Genomic DNA, 27,590 nt, shown 5'->3' with positions numbered 1-27,590 from the left:
CAAAATGTATTAAAAAGATTAGCAATGAAAATAAATAAATCAAATAATAAAAGTTAAAATAATAATAGTTTACATCCATGGAAATGGATGATGAAAATAAACATCAATTATAGTGTATGCTATCAACTTAAAGGCCACGAACGGACACTCAAAATTTATTTAAAAGACCAGCAATGAAAATAAGAAATTAAAATAAAACATTTCATTAAAAATAATAAAAGTTTACCCAAGAAATAAATAAAATAAAAAACGACTCAACTGAGGTCTGCACCCTTCAAGCGACAGACGTTGAATGACGAAAGTTGTAGCAGCACATTAGAAGAAGACTTCTGACAGTTTGACAAGTAGGCGAGCGACTTCCGAGCTGCTAAGTACAATGGGCCTAATCAGGAATTCAGATGCACTGGCACAGTGGGACATGTAGTAGAATGACATTACACTTTCAATATAGATTGCAATGCACTTGAGATAAGAATGCCCTTTACGTTTAGGCTCTTTCGAAATGTGGGCGCTACAGCGCCCCTCTACATATCTGGTGTAGCTCAACAGGCTAGCAGTTCGGTTACTCGGTTCGAATCACGGTGACGTCATAAGCATGATTTAAAATTGCTTGCTGTCTTACAATTCTGTAAAAGGTCTGGTCACTTCTATAATACAAGTATTGTCAAACTGTAGTAATATGGCCTAAGCTTCAGGCCGATTTGCAGCATAATAAAAAAAGGAATAAACTAAATTTATTTTAATCACAGCCTTAAACATGGGGAATATGGCACATTAGTGCTGCTGGTCACTAAGGCATTGTACCAAAAAATATTATTTTAAAATACAAGTATGACAACCCTTTGCAATTGACAGCTGGCGTTGGTTCATTGAATACGAATTTAGCATTAAATTTTATTTAAATTAAGTTATCACGGAGTAGAAAATAAAAAAGTGAATCAGTCACTCATAGTTTACTCGAAAAACCCAAGAATAATGGATGATGAAAATAAACATCAATTATAGTGTATGCTATCAACTTAAAAGCCAAGAACGGACACTCAAAATTTATTAAAAAGATTAGCAATGAAAATAAATAAATCAAATAATAAAAGTTAAAATAATAATAGTTTACATCCAAGGAAAATGAATGATGAAAATAAATACCAATTATAGTGTATGCTATCAACTTAACATCCAAGAACGGACACTCAAAATGTATTAAAAAGATTAGCAATGAAAATAAATAAATCAAATAATAAAAGTTAAAATAATAATAGTTTACATCCATGGAAATGGATGATGAAAATAAACATCAATTATAGTGTATGCTATCAACTTAAAAGCCAAGAACGGACACTCAAAATTTATTAAAAAGATTAGCAATGAAAATAAATAAATCAAATAATAAAAGTTAAAATAATAATAGATTACATCCAAGGAAAATGAATGATGAAAATAAATACCAATTATAGTGTATGCTATCAACTTAAAAGCCACGAACGGACACTCAAAATTTATTAAAAAGATTAGCAATGAAAATAAATAAATCAAATAATAAAAGTTAAAATAATAATAGTTTACATCCAAGGAAATGGATGATGAAAATAAACATCAATTATAGTGTATGCTATCAACTTAAAAGCCAAGAACGGACACTCAAAATGTATTAAAAAGATTAGCAATGAAAATAAATAAATCAAATAATAAAAGTTAAAATAATAATAGTTTACATCCATGGAAATGGATGATGAAAATAAACATCAATTATAGTGTATGCTATCAACTTAAAGGCCACGAACGGACACTCAAAATTTATTTAAAAGACCAGCAATGAAAATAAGAAATTAAAATAAAACATTTCATTAAAAATAATAAAAGTTTACCCAAGAAATAAATAAAATAAAAAACGACTCAACTGAGGTCTGCACCCTTCAAGCGACAGACGTTGAATGACGAAAGTTGTAGCAGCACATTAGAAGAAGACTTCTGACAGTTTGACAAGTAGGCGAGCGATTTCCGAGCTGCTAAGTACAATGGGCCTAATTAGGAATTCAAATGCACTGGTACAGTGGGACAAGTTGTAGGATGACATCACACTTCAAATAATTGATAATGCATTCAAAATAGATTGCAATGCACTTGAGATAACTATGTCCTTTAGATATATGATCTTTCGAAATATGGTGGTTACCGCGACCCTCTACATAGGAATAACAAAATTTGTCATTACTCAGCTACTATTTGATGCACATGAATGAAATTTTAATAACTACTCAAAGGAGAGAGCTTTTTTTATGTGCTATGAGACGCGATTTTTTTTGTACTCCGCACTTTAATTTATTTTTTTTATTTATTTTACCTGTAGGGTAAAAAGGGTATATTAGGTTTGTGCAAAGTATGTAACATGCAGAAGGAAGCATCTCCGACCCCATAAAGTATATATATTCTGAATCAGCATGACGAGAGAAATCGATCTAGACATGTCCGTCCGTCCGTCTGCTAGTCCGTCTGTCTTAATGAACGCAATGATCTCAGAAACCATAAAAGCTGGAACAACCAAAGTTGGTATCCAGATTCTTCTAGGTCCGAGAGCATCAAGTTCGCTCTTCTTCTTCCTATTGCTTTTGCTTTTAATTCATCATGTCAGCTCTTCTTCTTCTTTTTGCTTTTACTAGGGGCGAATATAACTCAGTGACGGAAGTGTGTCTGGGTACAGGTTATTTCACTGTCGAGCTTGTTCTCTTGTTCTCTCTATTTCTAGTGGGTTTTCTATACATTTTCAGGCGGATTTTTTACACCTTAGCAACAACTAATTGGTTTTCTTGCAATTTTTAGCTGGTTTTTTTTTTTAGCTATTCAGAGCGGTTTGTAAGCAATTTTATAGCTTTATGACCGAAAGCGATAACCATTTTCTAGCTATTCTTTTCAATCCAAATTTACATTTGCGAACAATCATTGATGAACAATTATGAATAATAAATTATAATTTACAAAAAATGAACTCAAATTAAATTAATTGCTGGAGCAACAGGAAGCTATTTCGAAGTTCTTCTCCGTCAAACTTAAGGCAGTTGGAGGGCGAGTGTACTTACTATACATACAGACGAGTATGTGTGTAGGTATGTGCGATATATAGTGTAGGTAAGCTTTTAAAATCGTTTGTGCGCTGGCAGTGGGATAAAAAGGCGCAAAAAAGCAAATGCCATGAAAATTGAAAATGAAACGTAACACGCCGCAATTCAAGAAACAAATGGCCGCCAAAGCTGAGCGCAGAGCGCAATCCAGAACAATTTTCCAGCGCCATGCAATTTCGTAGCCTCCGACAACGACGACGACAACGACGACGAAATGAAGGAAAAAACGTGCAGACATGTGCCGTGCCAGCCAGTAAGCGATAGTCAGTTAGTGCAGTGCGACGATGGTTCCTACGTACATACATATATGGAGACTGGCGACTGGGTGGGGGAGCAGGAGCAGGAGCAGGAGCTGGAGGTGGAGGTGGAGGGTGGTAAAGGGTGGAATGAAAAGGATGTTGTCGCCGCTGCGTTTGGTTACGTTCTTGGTTTAACTTTGGCAAACGCTTACCCAACGTTTTGTTTGAACGACGCCAACATCGACGTTGACTGCGACGCCATCGCCCAGCACGCCCAGAAAGCAGACAAATGGCTGGCTGTGGGTGGGAACTGTCTGACAGGTGCTGGTGCCGGTGATGTTGCTGGAGTGGGTGCTGGTGTGGGTGCTGGTACTGGTACTGGTGCTGTTACTGTTACTGATGTTGAAGCTGTTGCTGCAGTTGGAGCTGAACATGGCAGCAGAGCATAAAGTAAGAGACAAGCTGGCGAATGCAAGTCACTAGCACCAACCAAAAGCACTGGGAAATATCATTGAAAGCTGCTGTTGGTCGTGAATTGGAATGGGAATGGGATTGGAAATGGGTGTGGAGATGGTAACCGGAATGGGTTTTGAAATTTACATAAAGCAAATGAAGCTGAAATGGAGTACTACGACATTGGAGAAGCATTGCGAGAAAGGGAAAAGAAAAAGAAAAAACTGGTTGCTATGTAGATAGGTAGTTTGCAGTGCCTTGACCAAAAGGTAAATACTTCAATTTGCACAAAATGTTGTGGACGAGTGCACTGAGTGGTTGCTTCGCACCCACCCCCCCCTTCCCTCTGCAGGTAGTGGTTGGTAGTGTTGCTGGCAATGATGCCACGCTCTGGGTCAGTTGAAAAATGTAAGATAAATATACACAGCCCTGCTGCAATACAAAGTGAAATGGAAAATTGCAAAAGAAATTGAAAAGTTTGCACACCCCGTCCTCCATCCCCCCATCCACCGTCCCCCATCCCTCCTACATGAACACGCCCTCGCTTAATGAAGCTGTCCGCCTGCCATTGGGGTCTGTGGACGCTTGCTGAAAACCTGCTGAGTGGCACTGGCCTCATGCTGGGCTGCTTGGGGTCCACACACAACCTGTGGCCTATAGACCATCCTATGTTGGCATCGTGTAAAGTGTAGATATTTCGTTACCTCTGTTTATTATTATTGTTGTTGCTGCTGAGCGCTCGCTTCAAGCTCACAGATGCTTGCATTGCAGTTGACAAACAAATTTATACTGCCACAAGGTGGACAGCAAATTAATTTGGAAAATGTGACAGAGCGGCACAATTAAAGTGACGAACAAGTCCCACAGAGCTATTACTCTGCTTAAGACATATGTGTCTAGAGATATCCACATCTAGCCTCATCAGAATATTTTCATATTGCTCATTAAAATCAGTTGAGCTTCGAGTTTGCTTTAGCAGACTCGGCATACAACTCGTTACTGGCGAGAGCTTTGCTTAAGCTATAAACAAATATGCAAAAAAAATTTCTACACAAGTCAAAATAAAATAAACTCGTGTTGCTTAGGGACTTGGATAGTCTTGATAATAAGTTTCGTCAATGTAGGCTCAGCCGTTTCCAAGAGCCAGGCGTTCATACAGACGGACGTACGGATGGATCTAGATGTCTCATGATGATGATGAAGAAAATACTTATACTACTTTTACTAGCTATACTACTTATACTCTATACTAGTTATACTACTTATACTTTATGAAGTCGGAGATGCTTCCTTCTGCCTGTATTATTACATTTATTCATGACATACAGTCCAAATTATTCATACTTGATGGATAATAATGATTTTCCATACACATATATTTCGCACCAAATTAAGTGTAGAATCTTTTTGAAAGTGTACGTAATTTGCCAGCAAGTTGTTCGTAAATAAATATAACCATACTTTTGAGTTCTTAAAGAAATACAAATTCAAACACCAATCGTGGCAATGTATGTTTAAGTGCTTTAGTTACACTTATTTCCTATTGCGGCCTTTAATGTGAAATCAATTGGAATATTAAATACGGATAACGTGTTAACTTCAATATTGGAATATTGGTTTATTTGAAAAGCATTGGCTTGCTTTGCTTTCCCTGATTTGTTTGTTCAGGTTTTTCGTAGGAGACTTCGAGCCATCAAAACATTAATTGAAGTTTGGTAAGAAATGGATGCCATTCGATTATATAATAACAGTAAAACGAAAATATTGAACAAACTGAATCGGAATATGATTGAAATGGCAATCATTGTGCGAGACGAAATGCTACACTGATAAAAAAAGCACGGAAATTTCAATATTTACACGTAGATTTAACTATTTTTACCATCGATTTTGCACCATCGTGTGTTTTAATATAAAATATAAAATTTAAAGTGTGACGATATTAAATCACAAGTAATAATGTGGAGACGTGGGTTTGATTCAATTCAGATTAAATGGATCTGAGTTGGATTTGTTGAAGTTTTTTCATTGATCATATGCATAAGTTATTTTTTAAATGCATCCTGCATTATTTAATCAAAATTTTAATTTTTTGGCCCCCCTCCCCCCCTTCCTTTGGTAAAAGCTGCCTACGTCCTTGTATATATATATATATTTTTTTTTTTTTCTACAGAACCCATTTTTAGCAGAAAGTAATTTTAAAATTTAAAAATATTTAATTTGCAGCAAGAGTTTTCAAAGTTTATTTAGTCCACTTTTGCTGGAAAGATGCCTGTTACTGTACTATAGTATATACGAGTATAGTAGAGTATGGTCATGAGTTGCTCGTTTTTGAATGATGCGCGAAGCATGCTGGAAGACATAATGGGCTTTATTCTCTTATTCTGCGGTGCAGTTCTGCTGAAGCATGTACGGCTATTAACACTTTATAAGCCAGGCCATGGGAGCGATGGCAACAAAAAGTTTTTATTAAGTAATTTTCGTTAAGAAAATGGCGCACGCTGCATGTTTGAAAATATAATCATAATAAAACTGAAATTAAATAGAATAAAAGGCCATGAAAAGCATTGGCACTTGTTCAGAAAGTACAACAAACCGGCTCTGCCTACTTGCTGCTGGTGGTGCTGGTGGTTCCGATGGTGGCGATGTGGCTGGGTTAGGCGGGGCAAGAGCTCGACCAACTGGCAGTCCATTAGCTTCCGGCACGCCACCTACGCATGACCGACAAAGGTGGAGCACGGCCCGGTTGGCGCATTGGTGAGGATGGGGTGAGGTGCTCCCTCCTCGGAGCTGTGCTATTTGAGGCTGTCATTAAATATTTACTTCTCGCGCACCCTCACCCACGCCCACGCCCTCGCCCTCTCTAGAATTTCTTTTTAGTTAGCCAGCCAGCCAGCCAGCCGGCCAGCCGCCCACTCGTTTTGGGCGCAAGCCAGATAAACATAACCGTTTCTTTTTATGAGCGGCAATCATTGCTTTTGATTGCTGCCCGGATGGCTTGGTTTCGTTTTGGCCACGTTTGTCAGGCACCCGGCCGGAGTCGGCGATGGCGAAGGTGTAAAATGCCGCATTGCTTAAATTTTTTATGGCACTCGCCTCTCACTATACTGCCCCTTCCCCCTGCACGATAACTAAAGCTGTCTGTGTGGGGGCAGGTAAAGGTAAAGGCGAGCTAAGGCTCGGCTCGGTTCGGTTCGGCTCCGGTGGTTTGATGGTTGCTCTCTGGTTGCTGTTGTTGTTGTTGTGCCGTTTTCATGATTGAAACTCATTTGGTGGTAGGCGCCATTTGGTCTAGCCGCACGGCTTTGGAAAAGTGAAAAGCGGGCTGTCAAAAATTGATTGTGCCGTCTTATGTGTGGGGCACCTCCCTGGAATGCCTGCGAACTTGGCCAAATCAACGTTGAGGATTTTGGCCGCAATCCATTTTTGAAAGGCGAACTTGCGTAATTGGGCGTTTTAGTGCAGTTATCGTAACAAGTTATGAAGCGCAAAGTTACACCACTTACACAAATTAACCTAATGCGGCCACATCGCTGTGTTTGGGTGACTTTACCTTCAACAACAACAACAACTACAACAACTACAACAAACTGCGATTTGGTCCCACCGATGGTCGATGAGATTGTCAAGTCTAGTTGCTGCGAAAAATAAGTACCAGTATGAAGGTGGGGGGCTTTGGTTACGAAATGGTTGCTATTTCCAGTTTGCTTATTAATTCTTTAGTTCCCTGTTGATGATTGCGTCTTGTGCGTATTTCGGTAATAGATGATCTGGTATTGGGAATTCAACTCTATTTTATAATACGTACAATTTATGTACAATTTCAAAAACTGTTGCATTTTGTCGAAGAATGGCAATCAAATAGAACTTGGAGTTGTATCTTAAAAAAGAAAATAATTTAATTAATTAAATAAAAATTATTCAATGCAAACACAAGTGGAAATGTATGTGTGAAGTACAGAATTATGTCGACAAACAGCATCAACAACAACAAGAATATTTATGGCTATAACTTTATTTCTAATTCTAATCTATCATAATGAAACTTAATGTACGGACACATAATAACTAACTGGATGTGACTACCAAATTGTAGTGGGGGGGATGTGTAATGGAAAAAAAAATGAACAAACTTGCCCTTTCTCGGGATTAGGAAAATCTACATGCCAAGTTTGGTTATTCTAGCTCTTATACTTTCTGAGATCCTTGCGTTCATACAGACAAACGGACAGACAGACAGACAGACGGGCATGGGTATATCCATTCATCTTGTCACCCTGCTCAGCCACGCCTCCTTCCGTTTGTTACATGTACACTCTCGCACAAAACTACTCTTTGGGTATAGGGAATAAAAACCGAAATAATGTCGATTGTTGCGACTGTTCACAAATATAATGTCTGTCCACAATTAGTAATTAATGAAAAGTGATACAAAAGAAGCAATAAATATCTCATCGATATTATTGACATCCATCTACAAGTATAGGATATATGAGATACATTTTACAAATGGCTGGCATAAAAATCGACGAAAAGTTGACAAATTGTGCATCGTTGAACTCTTTATAATTATAGTATTATGCAGATATCCAAATTAAACACGAAACAATTGCCATTACAGAAAGAATAATCCCATCCTAACTATCCATATTCCACACTTTGTAAATCGGAGACCAACTTCAAATGCATAGATCGGTAGAGCAATGGCTTGATATCTTCTCTGCGGGATATAGACTGCGTTGAACCGTATACAAGTATGTTCTCCCTGAGAATTAGACAAGGCATTGCTTGCTCAATCTATACAACTTTATTGACATCGTTGTACGCAGAAAGAGCCAGTCTATGTATCGCCACTATCCCCAAATTCAAAGCTGTATATAATCGCTTTGTATTGGTAATCAAACAACACTTATGATAATATATTTCATTATAGCCCTTAAATAGTCGAAGCTGCCTTGTTTAGAGAGCTCCATAATTGAAATAGAAATATGATTGCCAATACTTGAAACCGAACGCAAATGCATTTACTTGGAGATTCCAATACTGGTTGGTATTTGAGAATACAACGCCAACAGCTGACTCGAGTTGAGTAAAAAGGAAGTGAGTTAGGGCGGAGGGCGACAAAAACAATGCGACAAATTTGCGGGAGGAGCCTGGGGGGGGGGGTGGTGGAAGGGTGTCGTTACTTGTAGCAACTGAAATGAAATTTCCTGCATATTAAGATGAAACTTCCGCTTTAATTGCGTTAAAAGCAAAACAAAAAGCGCCATGCCATGGCGGCAGCCCCAGATATGCGAGTGGAAGCCCAAAGTCGCCAAACGTGGTCCAAGTTACAGGTTGGCGGCCAAAGCAATGTCGCTTACTCGCGGCTCGTGGGAGGGATGCTGGGTTCCGAGTTTGCTGCGTTGGCTTCCTTTTTAATTTCCGTTTTTTATGTTTTCTTCTGTCGCTCCTCGTCTGTTATTCTGCGTGTGTATGCGTGTCATTGTTCGTGGCGCGTTTTTGCAACACCTTTGCCTTTGAGGTGGAGATCTGCTCGCCATGACGACGCGCTGATGTTGCAAATAAGAAGCTACACGAACCCCCAATCCCAATCGCAATCCAACCCAACCCAACCCAAACTTGAAGCTCTGCCCCAACCACTGCTGATGATGATAAGCATAAAATTATCGACACAAAGCAAAATTTCTGTAATAAAAATTTTAATTAAGTGTATTTTTTTTCGCTCTGCAGTACTCTCATTGGTGTTTTTGGGCTACTTTGCCGATGGCCCGAGGCACGGCGACGACAGCGTTTCATCACAGACGCAGACACAAAGACAAACAGATAGGCAAGCGGTCCGGAACGTTTGGAGACGGCACCAAACGGTTCAGCTCGGTACGCTATCATTGCGTAAATTTATGCAAATCGGTTTCTTGGAGTTTCATCTCGCCGTCCGGTCGTTGTCGTTGTCGCTGTCCCCATCCCCGTCTCCGTCCCCGTCCTTGCCCCTGTCGCCGTCGAAATGAATTAAAAGTAAAGTGTTTGAGTGCATAAAAGCGTAATCGAAACGACAGCCAGCGTAGCGATTAACGATTTTAATGAGTACTAACTTACCAACGAAATTATGAGAGGGCGCCCTTAGACTTGTGTCTTACGGCTGCCGGTGGAGGTGCTGGTGGTGCTGGTGGTGCTGGTGGTGGTGATATCGATGGTATGGGTGCTGTTGGCGGCACACGAAACAGGCGGTGCGTGATTGCCGGCGGTGGTCTAGGAAATGACTTTAAACATCTAAGCATTTTAAATGTGGTACCAGCGACCAAATAGAACTGAGTCAGGCTCCCAGGTCTACGAAATGGCTTGATTGCTTGCGATAATTCTCTATTGCAAGTTTCGAGTTTAAGAAGTTGATGACCTTTTAACAAGTCCAAAAATTAAACATTTTAGTCCAGCTCTAGTTACTCTAGTATTGTACGTGTAGGACGACGCTTTACTCTTTAATTGATTGTAATAGCTTAAGATCCTGGTAGTCATAGCTATTCTAACCCTGTTAGCTGTAGGTTTTAAACTTTAAGCTAGCATTTAATAAATAAATAAAAGACAACGCTTCCAGAAGAATAAGCTTGGGCTTAGGTGCACTATGTAGTTCAAGAGTCCAAGCCTAGATAGTTTAGGCATATATGCAGGGCAACAAACGGTTGCGTGGGTTTTCGAGGACCTAGCTCCAAATACCACACTATCCTGCTTTATTTATTCATATTAGGCTATGTTTCGATGATTTAGCATTTGTTCAATTCTTTATCTAAGAAGAGGCACGTCAGCCTTCCTCAACAACTCAGACCCAACTCCCCGATCTGAAGATGCTCATTACTTGGTTTTCCTTCATTGTTCTCCTCTTTGTGTCTCTACTGTCGTTTCATAAACGGGGCTACTGCATAATAGGGATATATTGTATTAGATTCTACCACTCTCCTACATATATATTTAATTAAAGCCTCTCTTTTCAGCCCTCTCCGAAATCTCTAACCAGGACCCCCACCGGGTCTGAGATTCCATTTTATTTTATCTATTTAATCTTTTACTTATTTATTTTTTTAAAGCTTTTTTCTAACCTTCTCCTCCCTGTTAAGCTTGTCTCTTTTTATATCGGTAGATCTATTGACGCCTCTGATCACACTTGGCTGTGAGACGAGGCACAGCTAGCCGGGTCGGAGGCGTTAATTAGCTATTATTGTAATGTGATTAGATTAGATTCTTAGGCTTTTCTAGCTTAAAAGATGCTTTTAACAAATTTTTATATATTTTCCTCCTATGTCGACAGTAATCTGTTTGTTGACAAACATAAATAAATAGATAAATAAATAAAAAGATAAATAGATAAATAGATAAATACATAAATAGATAAATAAATAAATATATAAATAGATAAGCATAATTTGAAATAGATAAATAGATAAGTAGATAAATAGATAAATAGATAAACAGATAAATAGATAAATAATTAATTAAATAATAAATAAAATAAATTAAATAATTAAATAAATAAATAAATAAATAATTAAATGAATAAATAAATAAATAAAATAAATAAGTAAATATTTGATTCCGCCAAGTTTCCTGCTAACTCTGGTAATGGCAAGGCACTGGGTAGCATAAGTTAGAAAACGAAGCAGATATTAGTCGCGATTAAACTCGGTAATAACATATGCCCTTCCATAGTCTCGCAGTACATATATCCAAGTTCTTTTCGCATTAAATCATGGCGACATCTGAGCAACTTTGGCAAATGCTGCTCCACTTAAGTCCTTTGAAATTCGAAACATTTAACCTGCTCCTCCTGCTAACCGTTGGCGGCGGACAATAGATAAGTCGTATGGCTGTATAGTGTAGTTGGGGAGCGGTGCAGAGCACAAATCTTCGCTACATACAACATTCGCCGTACATTTCCAGCCGTGACAGTTGCAGTTAATTTATACAAAACCATACTTTAAAGGCTGTCAGCTGTGTCGGCAACAACAATGGCTGTGGCAAGAAAGCAGGTGGGCGGCAACATTGTCCGGCGGCAGGTGGACGATGCACTCCGATGCGAGCCGATGCGATGCGATGCGACAGTTTTCCAAGTCAAAGTAGCAGCTGGGAAATTTATGCGCGACTGTTTCAAGTCAATAAGCGCATTTGTCTTAGCTGTCGCAGTCACGGAGCAGGAAGTGAAAAGGCAGTCAAGGAAACTCGACAAAATTTATTTAATTCACTTACACACACGTTAAGCAAGTTCGGTAAATCAAGACAATAGGGAAGGGAAGCGAGAGGCAGGGAGGGGAAAGGAAGGCGCAAAACGATTCATTGGCTAGCTGGATGGCTGGCTGGCTGGCTGGCTGGCTGGCTGGCTGGCTGGTGATGACGATGCTGGCCAGCCACATGCAAAAGGTAAGAAGCATGGCGAGGAAATAAAAACTGACAGTAACAGTCGGGAGGAAGGGAGGGGGGGGGGGTTGTGGGCCTCCCCCTATTCTTGCCACTTGGTGTCAGTGCCAGTTACAGTGTGCAGTTTGTCAGTCTGGTTCGTGTTCGTGTTCGTGCCCATCTCTCGATGTTGCCTTTGTTTTGGCCGTGCCGTGCCGTTGTCGGATTTCCCAAAAGTACGTTTGATTTCCATTCACATTTTCCATTCAACATTCAGCATTCGCCATGAGCTGATGGCCGTTACAATTGCACTTGCACTTGCAGTTTGTATGCAGAGCTGGTGCGCCAAAATGGACGTTGTACGTGCCTGAGCAGAGGAACAACATCGAGCTAAATCACTGCAAGGACCGTCCCGACCTGAAGTGGCCCAGCGTTGATTTGACTACACTGACAAAAACACAGATACTAAACTGTACAAGTATAGTAGTAGCGGCATATCAACATTATGCTAATAATTTGAAACATAACATACATTTTATTTTCATAATAATACTCAGTAGCTATATAAAGTTTGCTTTCCCAGCAAACAAACAACATTTTCGGAACTAATGCGAGTGAGTCCGATCTAAACATAGCAATTGAATTTAACAGAAGTATTACTTGTTGACCAATTTCTTTGATTTTTCCATTAAAAAATGCGCATATTGTAAGCTATTTAATGCAAATAGTTATAATAATACTGAACGTTATTACGACAACTTTAAATCAAATACACTCCGATCAAACTATTTTTAATTTTAATTATTTCGGGATTTGTAATACATTTTTGACAGAATTAGGTCATTTACCTAAAAACAAAGTAAACAACTGTGTCTTACAATAAACGTCTAACTCACCATTCTCATTTAGCAATTGGGCTCCCATAAAATTGTCAGTTATTTGACACAAAAACTCTAATTTAGGGATAGATTTAGATTCGTCTCGTGATGCTTTTTATATACATTATATTCAATTTATTTTCGATTCATTCATTAAATAAGTCCGTCGGTAAACATAGGTTGAAGCAAAATGTATTCTGTTTCCGTTTTGAGTCGCTGATTAATACGTATATATACTAGAGATGGGCCACAAAATTAACCTTGCAGAACAGGAAAAAATTTTTAATTTTTTAATTCTATATCTGCCATAAATGAACGAACTATTTGTAGTTTATTGACTAACCGCTCAGAAGAACTGCCTACATACTTATATAGTTGATAATAGGTTTTAAAATTATATTATTATAATTTCTATTAGGAGCTATTATTGATTTTAATTTCTCGATCATCTAAGACTGGTTGCAGGTTAGAAATGACAAGCGATTTTCTTTTTTCCAATATGTTAAGACTATCTTGATATGCATAATTTTATTTTAGTGGCTAAATTATTCATTCGCCATTTTTTAATACATTTTGTTGTGCATTTCGAACGAAAATACGACCTATGGCCAGCTCTAATATACACTTATTTTTAAAGGAGACCCCATTTTGAAATAGTTTGAGAACATACAGGCATACTATAACCAATGTGAAAAGTCATTTAATATACAAATTCTCTCTCTCAAAAAAAAAAAAAAAGTAATTCATACGATATATGTAGATATTATCTACAAACTGATTCACGATATTATTGAACTTTTTTTTGGCAAATGCAGTAGCAGGTACGGGGCTTAAAATATATTTTCTTTTTATTTTTGTTGCTGTGTAGCCGAGCAACCGCCAGATTGAGGCTCTTCAAAACGTTTTAAAAAATTCAATCAAACGCCTTCGGCTGGGCAACAGAGACGAAGAAACCGAAACTTGATTTTGAAACACCTCTAAGCCTGGCACGGCATCAGAAAGAATCCAAGTCGGCATCCCCTGGCCGACTGGTCGACCCCCTTTTTGTTGTGCTGCGCTATAAAAACAAACGGTTATTAGTCGAATCGCTTTTTCTGTCTCTATGCAAAGTTACTTTTCTGCTGCCTGTGCACTTGTTGTTTTTGTTCTTGTTGTTGGTTTTGTTTCTTGGCCAAGTGGCGCTTGCTTTATACCTAAATAGAGAGAGAGAGAGAGAGCGAAGGAGCGTTGTTTGTTATTGTTATTATTATTATTATCATAAGTGTATTACAGTTATTGTTATTTTTATGTAGTGCCCCACTATTGCTGCTGACTCTGCAGAATGCAGTAAGCGGAGCAGTGGAAAATTATGAACTGTAACAAAAATGGGAAGACGAAGGAGGAAGTTGAAGTTGAAGAATACTCGTACTTGTCTGAAGAATTTAAAGCAAATCAGTTGTGTACTGAGAGCCTGAATAAGTCTTGAAGTCTGACCACAATTGTTATTTGTTGTACAATTTAGGGATGCAATTGATTCCATATTTTCTTACCCCCAATTAATAAAGAACGGAGAAAAAAGAACACGAGTCATGGAGCGGTTATTTACAGTTCCATTATCATAAGTTTACATCCGGATTATGTCTGCAGTACAGAGTTGAAAGGGGGGATCGACTCCTCTTATCGTACAGATTAAGAATATATTTATTGTGGGGTATCTGCCATGCCTCCTTCTGAGTGTTACATACATTTTCACTAAGCTAGTATAGCCTAGGATACTAAGATATATGTACATTTAAGAGGCCTTCTAATAAAATGCATAATTCATACATTCACAATCGAAACAAAAGCCTAAAATATATATTTGATATATACTTTGAGTGATAAATATTAACTTCTTTATACTTCTTATACATAGCGTGCCGGACTGTCTAATAAATTTCCCCCCAACGGGTCAGCCTTTAATTATTTTTTATTTATTTATTTTATTTTAACAAAATAATTAATTTTTTTTATCTTTTATTATTTAAGTATTTTAATTTTAATTTTTTTCTTTTATCTTTTATTGCTATTTTTTCATGTCCACTTCTTTGTTGTTAGTAATAATAATAACATATCTGATTATTCTCTGCTGTGAATGCTGGCAAATGAAATTCCCCCACCGTTACGGATTCGTTATTAGATATTTTTTCCATTTTTATAGGCATTTTTATTTCTTTAGTTTTATTTAGTCTAAGCTCTCTATTGTATAGATTTTTTTTTCATCGACAGAATTGTTTGTCTATGAAATGAATAAATAAAATAAATAAATCAAATAAATCCAATCAGAAATTGCAATTATTACAATAGAGCTGTTGCGCCTTCAATCTGGAATGCAATCCTTTTTATCAATTGCAATAATAATTACTCTAAATAAATAATACTATAAATAATTTGTCATACAATCTCACATAATATTTGAATAGCTTCAGCAGAGGTATGCTTTTGCCAGATTGACTCTATTTATACAAAATGCCGTTTTGGTTGCCAACTAAAGCTACAAAATGGGGGGAAAAATGTTGTAAAAAATTAAACAAAGTTACCTTTTTAGGAAAACCACAAAAACGACAACAATGTTAATAACATAACTAAATGCAACACAAAAAGCAAAACAAATACAACAAAAAAACGAGAAAAAATTCCAAAAGCCGCAGCGAACAAAAAGACACGAAAAGAACAAAAACAATAGAATATAAAAACAACAAAAGCAAGGCCAGTGGTTGCGATGGGTGGTGGGCAGATGGGCAGGGGGCAGGGGCAGGGGGCGTGGTCATGTCGTTGCAGCAAACTGTTTTTGTTATCTTACGCTTCGATTACTCTGCGTTAGTCGTTGTAGAAAATTAGCTAAATCGCTTATGGCAACGCACGTAGCAAGCCCGCGCCGCCCCCAACACCCCCAGACTACCATTCCACTCCACCCTACACCCCACGCCCCACACCCTGGCACGCTCATGAGATGGCACGGTAGGGGATGTGGGTGTGGGTGTGCTGGGGTGCTGTGGGGTTGGGGTTGGGATGTGGCTGTGTGTTGTAGAATGTTTTGCTGCTGTTTTGTAATTGTTAATCACAGCAATGCTGTTTAAGTGTAAGTCGTGGGATAGGGGGTCTGCATGTGAGGGTGGGGTGTTTTTTCAGATGGTGAGCAGTGTAGTGTGTAGTCGGATCGGGTCGGGTCGGGTCGGATCTGGTCTGGTCTGGTGTGGTCTGTGTTTCCTATTGTTTTCAGCGCATTGTGCTCACATTTGAATTTTTGGATACGTTTCCTTTTTTCAGTTGAGTTCTGTTTTTTTTTTGTTTTTTGTTTTTTTCATGTGGTCCATTGACTTGGAAGAGCATAACAAAGGAGCTCCATGGTGGCGGCACGCTGTTGTAAATCTCATGGCGCCGACGTTGCGCATCGCACGTACGTGCAGGTAACGCATAATTAGGAAAATTCCTTGCCAGTCAGTTGGTGGGTTGGTCGGACGGGCGGACGGGCGGAGGTACGGACGACGAGGCATTTGATTTTGTACTGCATGTTATAGAACACGATTTTGATTAAAAACCCAGTTTGATGGCAACGTGAGGGCGCCTACCAAGTTTAGGCTCAAATTTCAATTAAAGTGTCTGCCTGGCAGGTACGCCTAATGGTTGGTGGGTGACTGGCATTGGAGTCGCTTTGGGGCTGCCAGCTCATTTGGAAATATCATTTTGTCTAGATCTTATGGCAGCACAGGGATTACGAAGTTACTCTCTAAGCTTAGGCGAAAAGACTTTTAACTAGAATTTTATGCATGATTAAGCAATTCATGGATTTAGGCATGATTTTGGAAAACTACAATGCTGTTAATAGATGCTATTCGTCGAAGGTAGTGTCGGGAAGTAAAAAGATTAAAGGCATATCATTTAATGGCATTTAAAGGCATTAGTAATCTAATTCAATTACAAGAATTCCTTTCTTATTAACGAACTATCGCCATGGGCAGTCCAGGGTGGGCTAAGAGAATATATCTGTTGAGCTATAAGAGTTTGACTTTGGAAGCGAGAAGACGTTTGGGAAGAAGACGTAAATAAACTTTACTTTAATTTTATTAACATGAAGAATAAATGTAATAGCCTATTGATTAATGCGACGGCATGTGGTGTAGATTTTTACTACCCTGTACTAACTAAAGATTCCTACATATATGGCTATACAGTCTGCAGATTTCTAGACAACTGAATTCAAGAACTAATTTAGTTTTTGACCGATTATTAAATATTATTCAAATGATTAAACTTCAGAAGCATTTTCTCTCAAAGTTTTGTGTCTTCAGCTTCTATTGTGCTTTACGAAGGGACTTGAGTTTTTCAACCTTTTAGATATCTTATGTAAAATTAATTAGAAACATTGCTAGTCTTGTAGTAGTCCCAAAAATGCTGGACGTAATTATTTCTCTCCCCTCTTGGCTCAAAACAACAACAAAAATGCGTAATAGCTTCGATATTCTATAAATAGCGAGGGACGTCAGACTTTCTACCGCAGGCATAACATCTTCATTGTTTACAAATCTTTACCATCGACTTTTTTAAATTATTATTCAATAATAATTATTAAAAGAACATGCGTCCCAAAATCTATCACTGACGTAAGAATTACTTTAAATAAAATTAAAATTATCCCTTTGCTGAAACACTGAAAATAAAATGGAAAATATGGTTATGTTTGGTTTTTGTTTTTAACCGACTTCAAAAAAGGAGGAGAGTATTTAAATTTACATTCAAACACACGTTTTCTAATGTGTATTTGATAGTCGACTAATTGCCCCAAGCGGTGTACAAATATTAGCCAAAGCAGCACATGCTATAGAAATATATAGAAATTTCAATGGGGAAGAGGTTTCGGCTCGAAATAAACAAATTACAGATCTTTAATTCCGCTCAATAAACACTGTATTGGCCGTTTCGCAAGCCATATAGAATAATCAGAGATAACAACTTATGGGCCACAACAAACCATTTTGGAATCGCATCACCAGCTAAGAACTTGGCTGTCAGTTTTTGAATTCCGTCAGTTGTGTGTCTTCCGCTTACCTGCAAAGAGAATAAAATAAAAGAGAGGTGCGTGAGTACGGGTAATGCGAAATGTGAGAATGGAAGGCAACAAAAATGACAAATGTCGTAAAAACGGTTAACAGGTCGTATGCGCAACTTTATTGCCCTACATGGCCTGACGATGGCGGGACGGAGGCAATGGAGGCAAAAACACAAAGTGCACACGAGTGAGAGAAATACAAATATTCGCTTCTGTTGAAAATCAAATGAAATTTCATATTGGACCCACACCTCCCCCGACCAGCACCCAGCACCCAGCAGCCAGCAGCCGCCAACCCCCTTAGTGCCCCAACACATGTGCCACAAGAGACTGCCTAAAAGTGTGTGCTCTCGTGTATTGTACAAACATTTATTTGCGCACGCATAAAATGCCATTTCTAATTTACGAGGCAGACGACGATGTCAAGACGTACGGGCAGGCAGGTGGCCGGAGAGCTGGGGCGGCCGGGATCGAGTCTGGTCGACTGCTGTTCAATGTTTATGATGGATTTGTTATTTTCTTTTTTGTTTCTTTTGTTTTTATTATTGTTGCTGCTTTTTGCGCTGATTGTGCGACCATAAAGCTTACGTCTAATGTGGGATCTGCCGTTTCGATTACGTTGCTAACACACACACCCACACACACACAGCTACACAGCTACACACACGCACATGTGCACCTAAAATTATGCAATAAAATATTTGTAGCAAGCAAAAGTTAGAATGCCTCTGCTTTCTAATTAAATAAACATAAAAGGCACAGAACGAGCTGAGAAAAACCATTATATACGAACGAATATACACTCAAATCCACGCTCACACACATACACACACACACACACTTGTGCGCTCGTGGATGTGCATGTGTTCGTTTAATGTTCTTTGTTGATGCGAGTGCGCGAATTGCGCAAGTTTCGTTTGGTTTGCGCCATGAAAAAACTTAATGATGTGGAAATTTCGCAAACGCATTGCACACTTTTGGCCGTTAATTTTATGTTGTTGCACGTTGTTTGCTGATTTGATTAGTTTTGCATTGAAAATAGGGCGCAAAAATTCAAAAGAGAACCAAATATTGGATGACGACTGCCAGAACTGCAACAAGGCTCTCCAAGTAGTACGTATACATATAGTATATTGAAGAATGCATTCGAAACGATTGTAACTATTCTTTCCAAAGTATATTTCTCTGATTTATTCAAAATGATGTCTAAATGTTTAATCAGTGATTCATCATTTTAAGAGAAGATCCAGCACAGGACATCCTTTGAGGCAACAATTAATGAGTCCAAGAACACCCTTCGTCCTCTTTACTTATTATTAACATTAGTAGTAGTAGATATGTGAAGATTGAAGTTCAATTTTGAATTAAAAAGTACTCCAAGATACGCCAAATGTCGAGGGGAAAATGAGCAATAATTGACATATTTTCAATGCTATTTTGCGTCTTCTATACTTCTTAATTGTAGTCTAAAAAATATAGCACCGTTTTTTTAAATACTGGCAAACAATACATATTTGTAGATCGATCATGTGCAGTATTGTACCCTTAGCGTCAAAGTATATTTAGGCAGCGCTTTGTTTGTAAAGGCTTGCTTCCGTATAAGCAATTATTTGTATAAATTATTGTTCATTGCACATAAGCCCTTAATTTCATTATGAATAAAAGGCTGTTGTACCTTTCAAAAAATATCCAATTCGTGGCACATAATTTCTCTAATGTCCTTTTTGTTGCAATTGTCATAATAAATCGCTGCCGAGCGACACTCGAGTGGCAAGTGGAGAGGGTGAAGTGGGTGAAGCTGCGAACAGGCCAAAACAAATAGCGCGCACAAATTGAAACCCGGAGGCAAAGCGAAAAGGGGCAACAAAATTATTTTGATTTTGTTTAATCAATTTAATGAAGCCGCAAATTTTTCATGCTTCAATATGCCGAAAATTTCATCAGTTATGGGGAGCTGCCAGCAGTCAAGTACCCCAACCGTCCTGACTGCTCTCCAGCTCTTCTGCTCTCACCATCACCATCGAATCCGTAGTCAGCGGTGCGTAACCGTAACGACGACAACAACCGAAATATTTTTTGCTCTCAGCCATTGCAAAAGAGTGAGTCAAAGGGCCAGAAAGAGGGCGGACTGGGCCGAGCCAGACCGGGCCGGGCCGGGCCTGGTGTACGCACGCTGCATGCATAAATCAATTTCAATTAACGTTAATTAAATACGCATCAAGTGGGCATGACCACAAAGCAATGGCAGTAACAGCAGCTACAGCTACAGCCACAGTCACAGCCGCAGCCGCAGCCACAACCATACTGATGGCAACAAAAACAAGAGCGGCCCGGAAGAAGACTTGAAGCCAACAACATGGCCACGATAACAGGACTGAAAATAATATAGAAAGAAAACAAATATGAATGGGTTCCTGTCTTGAATTGAATTGGATTGGGTTCGTTTTGGCGTTTTGGAAGAGACATCTTAACACAGAATAGAGCAGAACGAAACACAACAGAACAGAACAGAACAGAGCAGAACAGGACAGGACAGTGCAGAACAGTACAGTCCAGCAGAGCAACCATAACGGCCGCCATAGCAGCGGAAAGAAACATTAAAGTGAGTAAATGAGATTTTCGAGCTGGCTGGTGTGCGGTGCTGACCGACAGAGTAGTTGTTAGTGCTGAAAATATTGCAAAAGGGGCGACGCTGGAAAGTATGCTTTACAAATTGAAAATAGCGCACAGTTTTCCTTTTTGGCGTGTGGGGGTTTGCGTCTGTTTTGTGGTTTTGCGCTTGGCCTGCCAGTCGACCAAAGTCAAAAACCCTAAAACGCACTAGTACACAAACACAATCTAATATACATATACAGACACACACACACAAACATATGTATATAAACAAATAGCCATAAACAGAGAGACACAGACAAGCAGACAGAAAGACCTGCTTGCTCGTTTTTCGGTCATGTACAAATCACCCAGCAAGTGAAACCGCAATGTGTCCCGGACAACACACCGCACACACACACACACACACACATACACAACCACACACACATTTATGCACATGTATGCATATAAACTTACATTGCCACATGGACAAATAGACAGACAGACATCTAACATTACACAATTACAACAATAACAACAACTGCGCAGAATGTACTCCAAAAAAAAAACGCTGTGTGCGTTGCATACTTTTGTTCGCCAAAGACCAAAAACAACAATAACAACAACAACAACAACAAAAAACAGTACAAAAACAACCCTCGATTTCATTACCAAACACACACACTATAGGCTAAGGCGCAAGATGTTGGTAATGATGAGAAGTTGGATTTGGTAGGCAGAGGACAACAGATTTTCAATTCGATTCCATTTAAGAATCAATAAATTTTCCTTAGATATTGAATCGAATATTAACAAAAAGGATAGTTTATGCGAGACACTGTCCCTAAACGAGTGATAAAGAAAACAGATATCAATATCATATTTACATTGTTGGTTCGAAGAAATGCGAAAAGAGGCATTTTAAATCCACAACATATTCAAATAATAATTATAATAATACATACATATCGAAATTGTTACGCAACCTAAGACCATAATCTATATACAAAATTATAGCTTAATCCGTATTTTCGAAAACATCTTTCTGGTATGTTCACCACAATGTGACGACAAAGGATTGAGTGAACAATTATTTGAATATACTTCTATGTACAATATTTATGGTATTTTGTTGAAACATTATTAACTTATATTTTTAAAAGTTCATGTACGCTAATATCTCTAAAATGTTATACAATTGTGTATGCAGCTTTTTATGTTAAACAATGAAATAAAGCCCGTACTGTGTTACTACTTTTATTTAAAGGAAAACATTAAACATGAAACGTTAGTATTATAGATATATTTATATATATATATACACCCATTAGAATGGAAGAATTCAAATTAATTTTAAAAAATTTATTATATATTTATTATTACAGAATGTAAGAATTCAAATTAATTATAAAATATAACTCAAGAGTATAGACTAGATAGGTTGCAAGATGCTCTTCTGGTGGCTCGACCTCGAATCAATTGCTTTCTAAAATGCACTACAAGGTACATATGTATGCTTTTTCTGAAAAATGAACTCTAGAAACTGTAAAAATAGACCTAAATTTTTAAGACCTTTGTAAACGTAACGTATTCTCTACAAAAATAACGCCTAGAATTGTGATTTGGAAAAGTGATGTGTATAGAATGCTTAATACTAATGAACTAGAAATTGATTGTAATTGATGAGAAAATGAACAGAACGAACCGACTGTTGGCATCAAGAAAAGTTTATAATACTGACTGGCTGATGTACTTGTAGAGGTTCTTATTCTCTTCTTGGTTGTGTTCAACATTCTCTCGTTGTAGTATGTTTCTCGAATTCTCTTCAAAGTTTGCCAATTGTTAGCTGCATTATGTGTCGATAAACAAACAGCTGCATTTCTCGCACACTCCGCTGACTTGTACTGAGCTTGGGCTAAGGTCCAATAAAGTTGTGGCGCATGAGAGGCACAAGCTCCAATGCCAGACCTGTAGAGCAGTGGCCAACGACGAGCCAGCTAAAATGCAGCGAATATGCGGATTTTCATCAAGTGTTTAATGCTGGTCTGCTGCCTGAAACAGGAGCCGCAGCAACCGGATGATGAGCAGGAGTTTGTGGATCAGTTGGAGCAGTTGCCGGAGGGCAGTGTTCAGTTGCGACAGCCCATGGAGGAGTCGGCTGAGGCGAACACCAGAGATGATAGGCCAGGAAACGCAATATCCGGTGCCCTGCGTGCTTCGCACTCACCTGCCCGTCTGAGCGAAATCAGAATTACGGCGGAAGTGCATCAAATGCCAATGGCAGAATCAACCACAACCACAACTACAACCATGCCATCCGTCAAGTTTGGCGCACAACGTTCCGGAATTAATGTCAAAGATGTAATTGAAATCTTCCCAGATGTCGGTTTAAGCGGTGGTGCGCAATATTTTATATTTTAAGCAAAATAAGTATACAATAAGAGACAAATACCGAACCAGACTCTAACGTCTCTAGTGCATAAACGAGTCTTACAGGTGCGGGTGCTGTCATGACTGACTCGCATGTATAGATATAAATAAACCTATACTATACATCAATTGAAAATAATTTGCTGATGCTTCACATTGTAACTCAATCGGATTCGCCCAACGAGTTCAAAGGCCATAGCTTGTACTTTGATATTTGCTCGCATTTCAAGAAGCACATGTGCAAGAGCTTGAAGGGACCATGACAACCACTTGGAAAGTAAAAGCGATTCACATAACATTCAACGAAAGTGAGCAGCCATTGTGCTCCTTTTCAGTCCTTGACAGTTGTAAGAAAATATGTTATCTACCCGTGTTCACACACAGTACTTGTATTTGAGAAGCGCGCACAAATAAAAACACATTCTACAAATGTGTGAGTCAGAGTATTTGTTTTCTTTTCTAATATACTTAAATTTGTGGCAGCGGGAGAAAGAACAGTTGAAATAAATAAAAGAGGTTTGTCCGCCACAACACATTACTCGTCCTGGGTCAGATGGGCCGAGCTCCTTAGGAGCCATTTGCAAGGCAATGGCCTTTGTATCGTGTGCGATAGGCAGCGCCCAACTAAGTCTCATAAGTAATCGAGTTTTTCTCCTACTGCCAGTCCTCCTCGTTGATATATTCGAAACTCTCTCAATCGCTACCTTTCCTCCATGCCTGGTTACGGAATTTGTAATAGCGAGTGACAAAAACTTGTCCTTGCTTGGCAACAGTGTTTCGAACGCTTCTTAGGAGTCCCTCGTGAGATAGCAGTTGAGGATGAACACAATATTTCGACATCACTGTTATCCTCATCTGCCCGTATTGCATGTTGCACGCGATGAACAGCGATTATCCTGACGAAATTGCTTCAGTTCGTGAAGATTGTGATCCTGGTTGGCTGGCATCTCCTCCGAGACCTTGTCCACCGCCCAAAGTGCAAATTGGCGTCACACCAGCCTTTTTAGTTCTCGTAATAAAACATGTTTCAAATTTGTATTAAAAGTCTACAAATAATTAATAACAAGTGTGGACTCGAAACAAAGATAACTTAAATGGCTTTTGAATGGCTTATACTTGTATATCATTCCGATCTAATCAGAGTTATAGGCAACGGAAGCTTTCGAACTATAGAACGTTTCACCAACTACTGCCAATTTATTCCCAACCCATGCACTTTCTTGAAAATTCCCCCGCCAAATCAACTACTCGCAGAGACAAATAATGTAAATATTAAGAACTTCATAAGACTTATTTCTAAACTACATATAAACATATATACTTGTACATATAATTAATAGATTTAATAGATTGCTCTGGCTATACATATACTTTTATATGCACCAAATTTTGTGATTTAGTATTAGTTCTAAGTTACAAATGTTGAATAATAATAATACAATTGGAACTATAGCATAGCTGAAGCAGTATTTGCACAGATTATGCCATATTCGACTTCTAAGCATATATGTATAAAGTAATAGTTTATATAAAAGGGCTCTGTTTTGCAAAAAGACAAATAGACATAGCAACGATATACTAGTAGCCAGCGGTGGTGGACAGAGTCAGCTCTAAATCACATCTATTTGGCTTTTCCCCATTACATTTAGTTTAATGCCTAATGATGCGTTAATGCGGTTCCATATTATTACCGAACAGCAAGCAGTTGGCGGTCCAATCAGAAGTCCATCCGCTTGCCGTTGGCTACTATTTAACTATTGACCGATCCATATAAGTACTCTGCACGAGAGAGTAAATATGTACTCGTATATTTTGTACATACGTCGATTATATTATATTATGGCATCAAAATCGACAATGACCAAACTATCGGGGAAGCGGAACGGCAGCTGCGTCGCTTCGCTGCGCCGACCACATGTTCATATTATATTACCAATTTGCAAATGCAAATTTCATTTGCCGCCATCGAGCGACCAGTGTTGGCGCTGAAATTTCACACATCGCTTCAAATTTAAATAATTTGCCGGACTGGTTGTTGGCCATTGGGCTAATGGGTGTAGGGTGTAGGGTGAACTCGTTGTTTGGGTGCAATTTATGAAATTGCCAGTGATATGAGCTTTAAATAAACTGTCATGTAATGACGCCGGCTGGCTAAGCCGCAATACTTGTATGTGCTATGCACCTCACTTCAGTGCTACATGTATTTCATTTTTGTTCACTATTCATTAGTGTGCAAACAGACCGAGTTGAGCATAATCTTTTAAAATGCGATTTATATGTCATCAGCTTTTATCCAGGCTTTTGTTTTTGTTTACTGATAACTACGACAATGCAAGCAGTTCGATATATACAAGTAGTGTGTTACAACATTGAAAATGACAGCAGTTATGACACAGTTTTAAAAATAGCTGCATTGATTTAAGCTTGTTTGAAAGCTAATACGGAGGACAGATATATAATTCATCGTTCAGAAGCATTATATATTCACAAGAATAAAAGCACATGGGAACGTCTTTTACTTCCCGACCTACAAAGATAGTTAATACTCCTTTTTGCAGTCTGAAAACATACTGACTATCTAACAAAAACAATAAAATAAAAATAATAATAGAAGAAAAGAACAATAATTATTTTAGATAGATAAGAAATTGACTAAAAAATAAATGCCTTTATTTTAAGCAAATAATTGAAAATGTCGAATCCAATTAAATGCATAAATATTTTGCATAGAAGAGAGATTTCAGCTACTGGTTAACTTTATGTGGCAATAGGATTCATATAGGTTTAAAAAGCATAATTAAATAGAATAATGTAACTATATATAGATATTAAGTAACATTTTGGTTGCTTAGGCTGCTTTCATTCTTTTCTATATATTTATATGGCAATAGGATTCATATAGGTTCGAAATGCATAATTAAATAGAATAATGTAACTATATATAGATACTAAGTAACATTTTGGTTGCTTAGGCTGTTGATAACTTGCCGCTGCTTTCATTCTTTTCTATATATTTCCATGAAGTGAAAGTCTAAGCTTAGTATAAAATAAAGACATTTATTTGAATTCAATGGAACTATCATACGTCAGTGCCAAGTACTTGGCTTCACAAACAATTTAAATATAATCATAATACACAAATATATGTTCAACAAATATCCATGAAGTTGTTTCCTTCTAAATAAATCAGCTGCACGGAAATGTATTCAGTTGTTTAGGCAATGCTTGAAAAGTCTCTTGTTTAAATGTACGATCCTCTTGCAATTCAATTTCAATATCCATCTGGGAAGCGCTCTTTGACAAATTGTTGTTTGGCTTTATGGAGAGTGTTTTATTTCCTAAGTCGACCATCGCCAAGGGAAAGGGGAAATGCGAAAAAGGTCGCTCAACTGCATTTTCAAGACGAACACGGGGCAGTTGCCATTAGTTGCACAATTATTTGCATAGGCAAAAGCATAAAGCCTTCCATCTGCCCCTGCACTTTCAATTTGCACTTTTATATACTATGTATATACATACATACATTTAGATATGTATGTTTATATAAATATATTTTATAATGTGTGCTTTGCCACCAAAGTGCAGTTATGTTTTTTCTTCTTTGCAAACACAGAAAATTAAATTTTGCATTGCAACTGCTAGTCGAGCTGCAAAAAAATAAAAACTAACCAATTTTTCAATCTGCCCGGCTTTGTGTGCTCGCGTATTCATGTGTGAGTGTGAGTGTGTCTGTGGGTGTGTGGGTGTGTGTTTGAGTTTGTGGCAAACAGCAAAGGCGGTGGCGGTGGCGGTCTGCAGGGCGTCGCGTCGTCTGCTTGGCTGCCTGTCTTTTGTGTAGCATACATTTTGGGGCCAAACTATATAGCTCCAACTATCTGCACACAGAAATGTATGTGTGTAGGGGGATGTGGGGGGGGGGGGAGGGGGAGTGGGTACATCCCAGAAGGCAGTCGCGCTGCGCTGCGTCGCGCCAGCTGTATGGCCAGCACATGCATTTTTAAAATGAAATTACGCCACATTTAGTTAACTGTTGGCGTTGCCGTATCGTTGCAACTTCCCCAACAATGGCTGCCTCGGTTCGCTCACCTTGTGCAGAAAGGATTTGCTGGGCCTCCTGTGCCGTATGGCCAAGGCTAATACAAATTTGATAAGCTGCTTGTTTAACTTTAATTAAGTTGATTCCATCAGTGTAAAAGCTCTGCAAAAAACAAGCATGCGACGTGGAAAGAGCCAAGAACAGAGCTAATCAAATATTTAGCCCAACACTCTGGTGAACTTCTTGTTTTTGTTGCTCGGTATAATATTTTATAGTATCGTGTGTGTTTGAACTGAAAAGTGTTCGGCCCATGCTAGCAAAAATCACTTCAGCATAATTCTCTATTGACTCCATGAAGGAGTGGACTGGATATTGTCCTGCAAATATTTTGTC

The 27,590-nt window shown here is 38.4% G+C and overlaps 1 protein-coding gene across 1 annotated transcript in view; it reads right to left on the bottom strand.

The window, feature by feature from the left end:
• The window catches only part of LOC115626917 (uncharacterized protein CG43867), a 157,302-nt gene that overhangs the window by 73,206 nt on the left and 56,506 nt on the right, over nucleotides 1–27,590 (bottom strand). Inside the window, exon 2 of the mRNA XM_030522427.1 lies at nucleotides 18,059–18,135. Coding sequence (XP_030378287.1) covers nucleotides 18,059–18,061 — 3 coding nt within the window. The 5' untranslated portion in view covers nucleotides 18,062–18,135. The remainder of the gene's footprint in view (nucleotides 1–18,058; nucleotides 18,136–27,590) is intronic.

Source organism: Scaptodrosophila lebanonensis, unplaced genomic scaffold (genome assembly GCF_003285725.1).
Source record: "Scaptodrosophila lebanonensis strain 11010-0011.00,11010-0021.00 unplaced genomic scaffold, SlebRS2 tig00000089-arrow-pilon, whole genome shotgun sequence".
In the NCBI taxonomy this organism is placed as follows: Eukaryota; Metazoa; Arthropoda; class Insecta; order Diptera; family Drosophilidae; genus Scaptodrosophila; species Scaptodrosophila lebanonensis.
The sequence above is the reverse complement of the archived record's forward strand: the minus strand, read 5'-3'. Positions and strand labels throughout refer to the sequence as shown.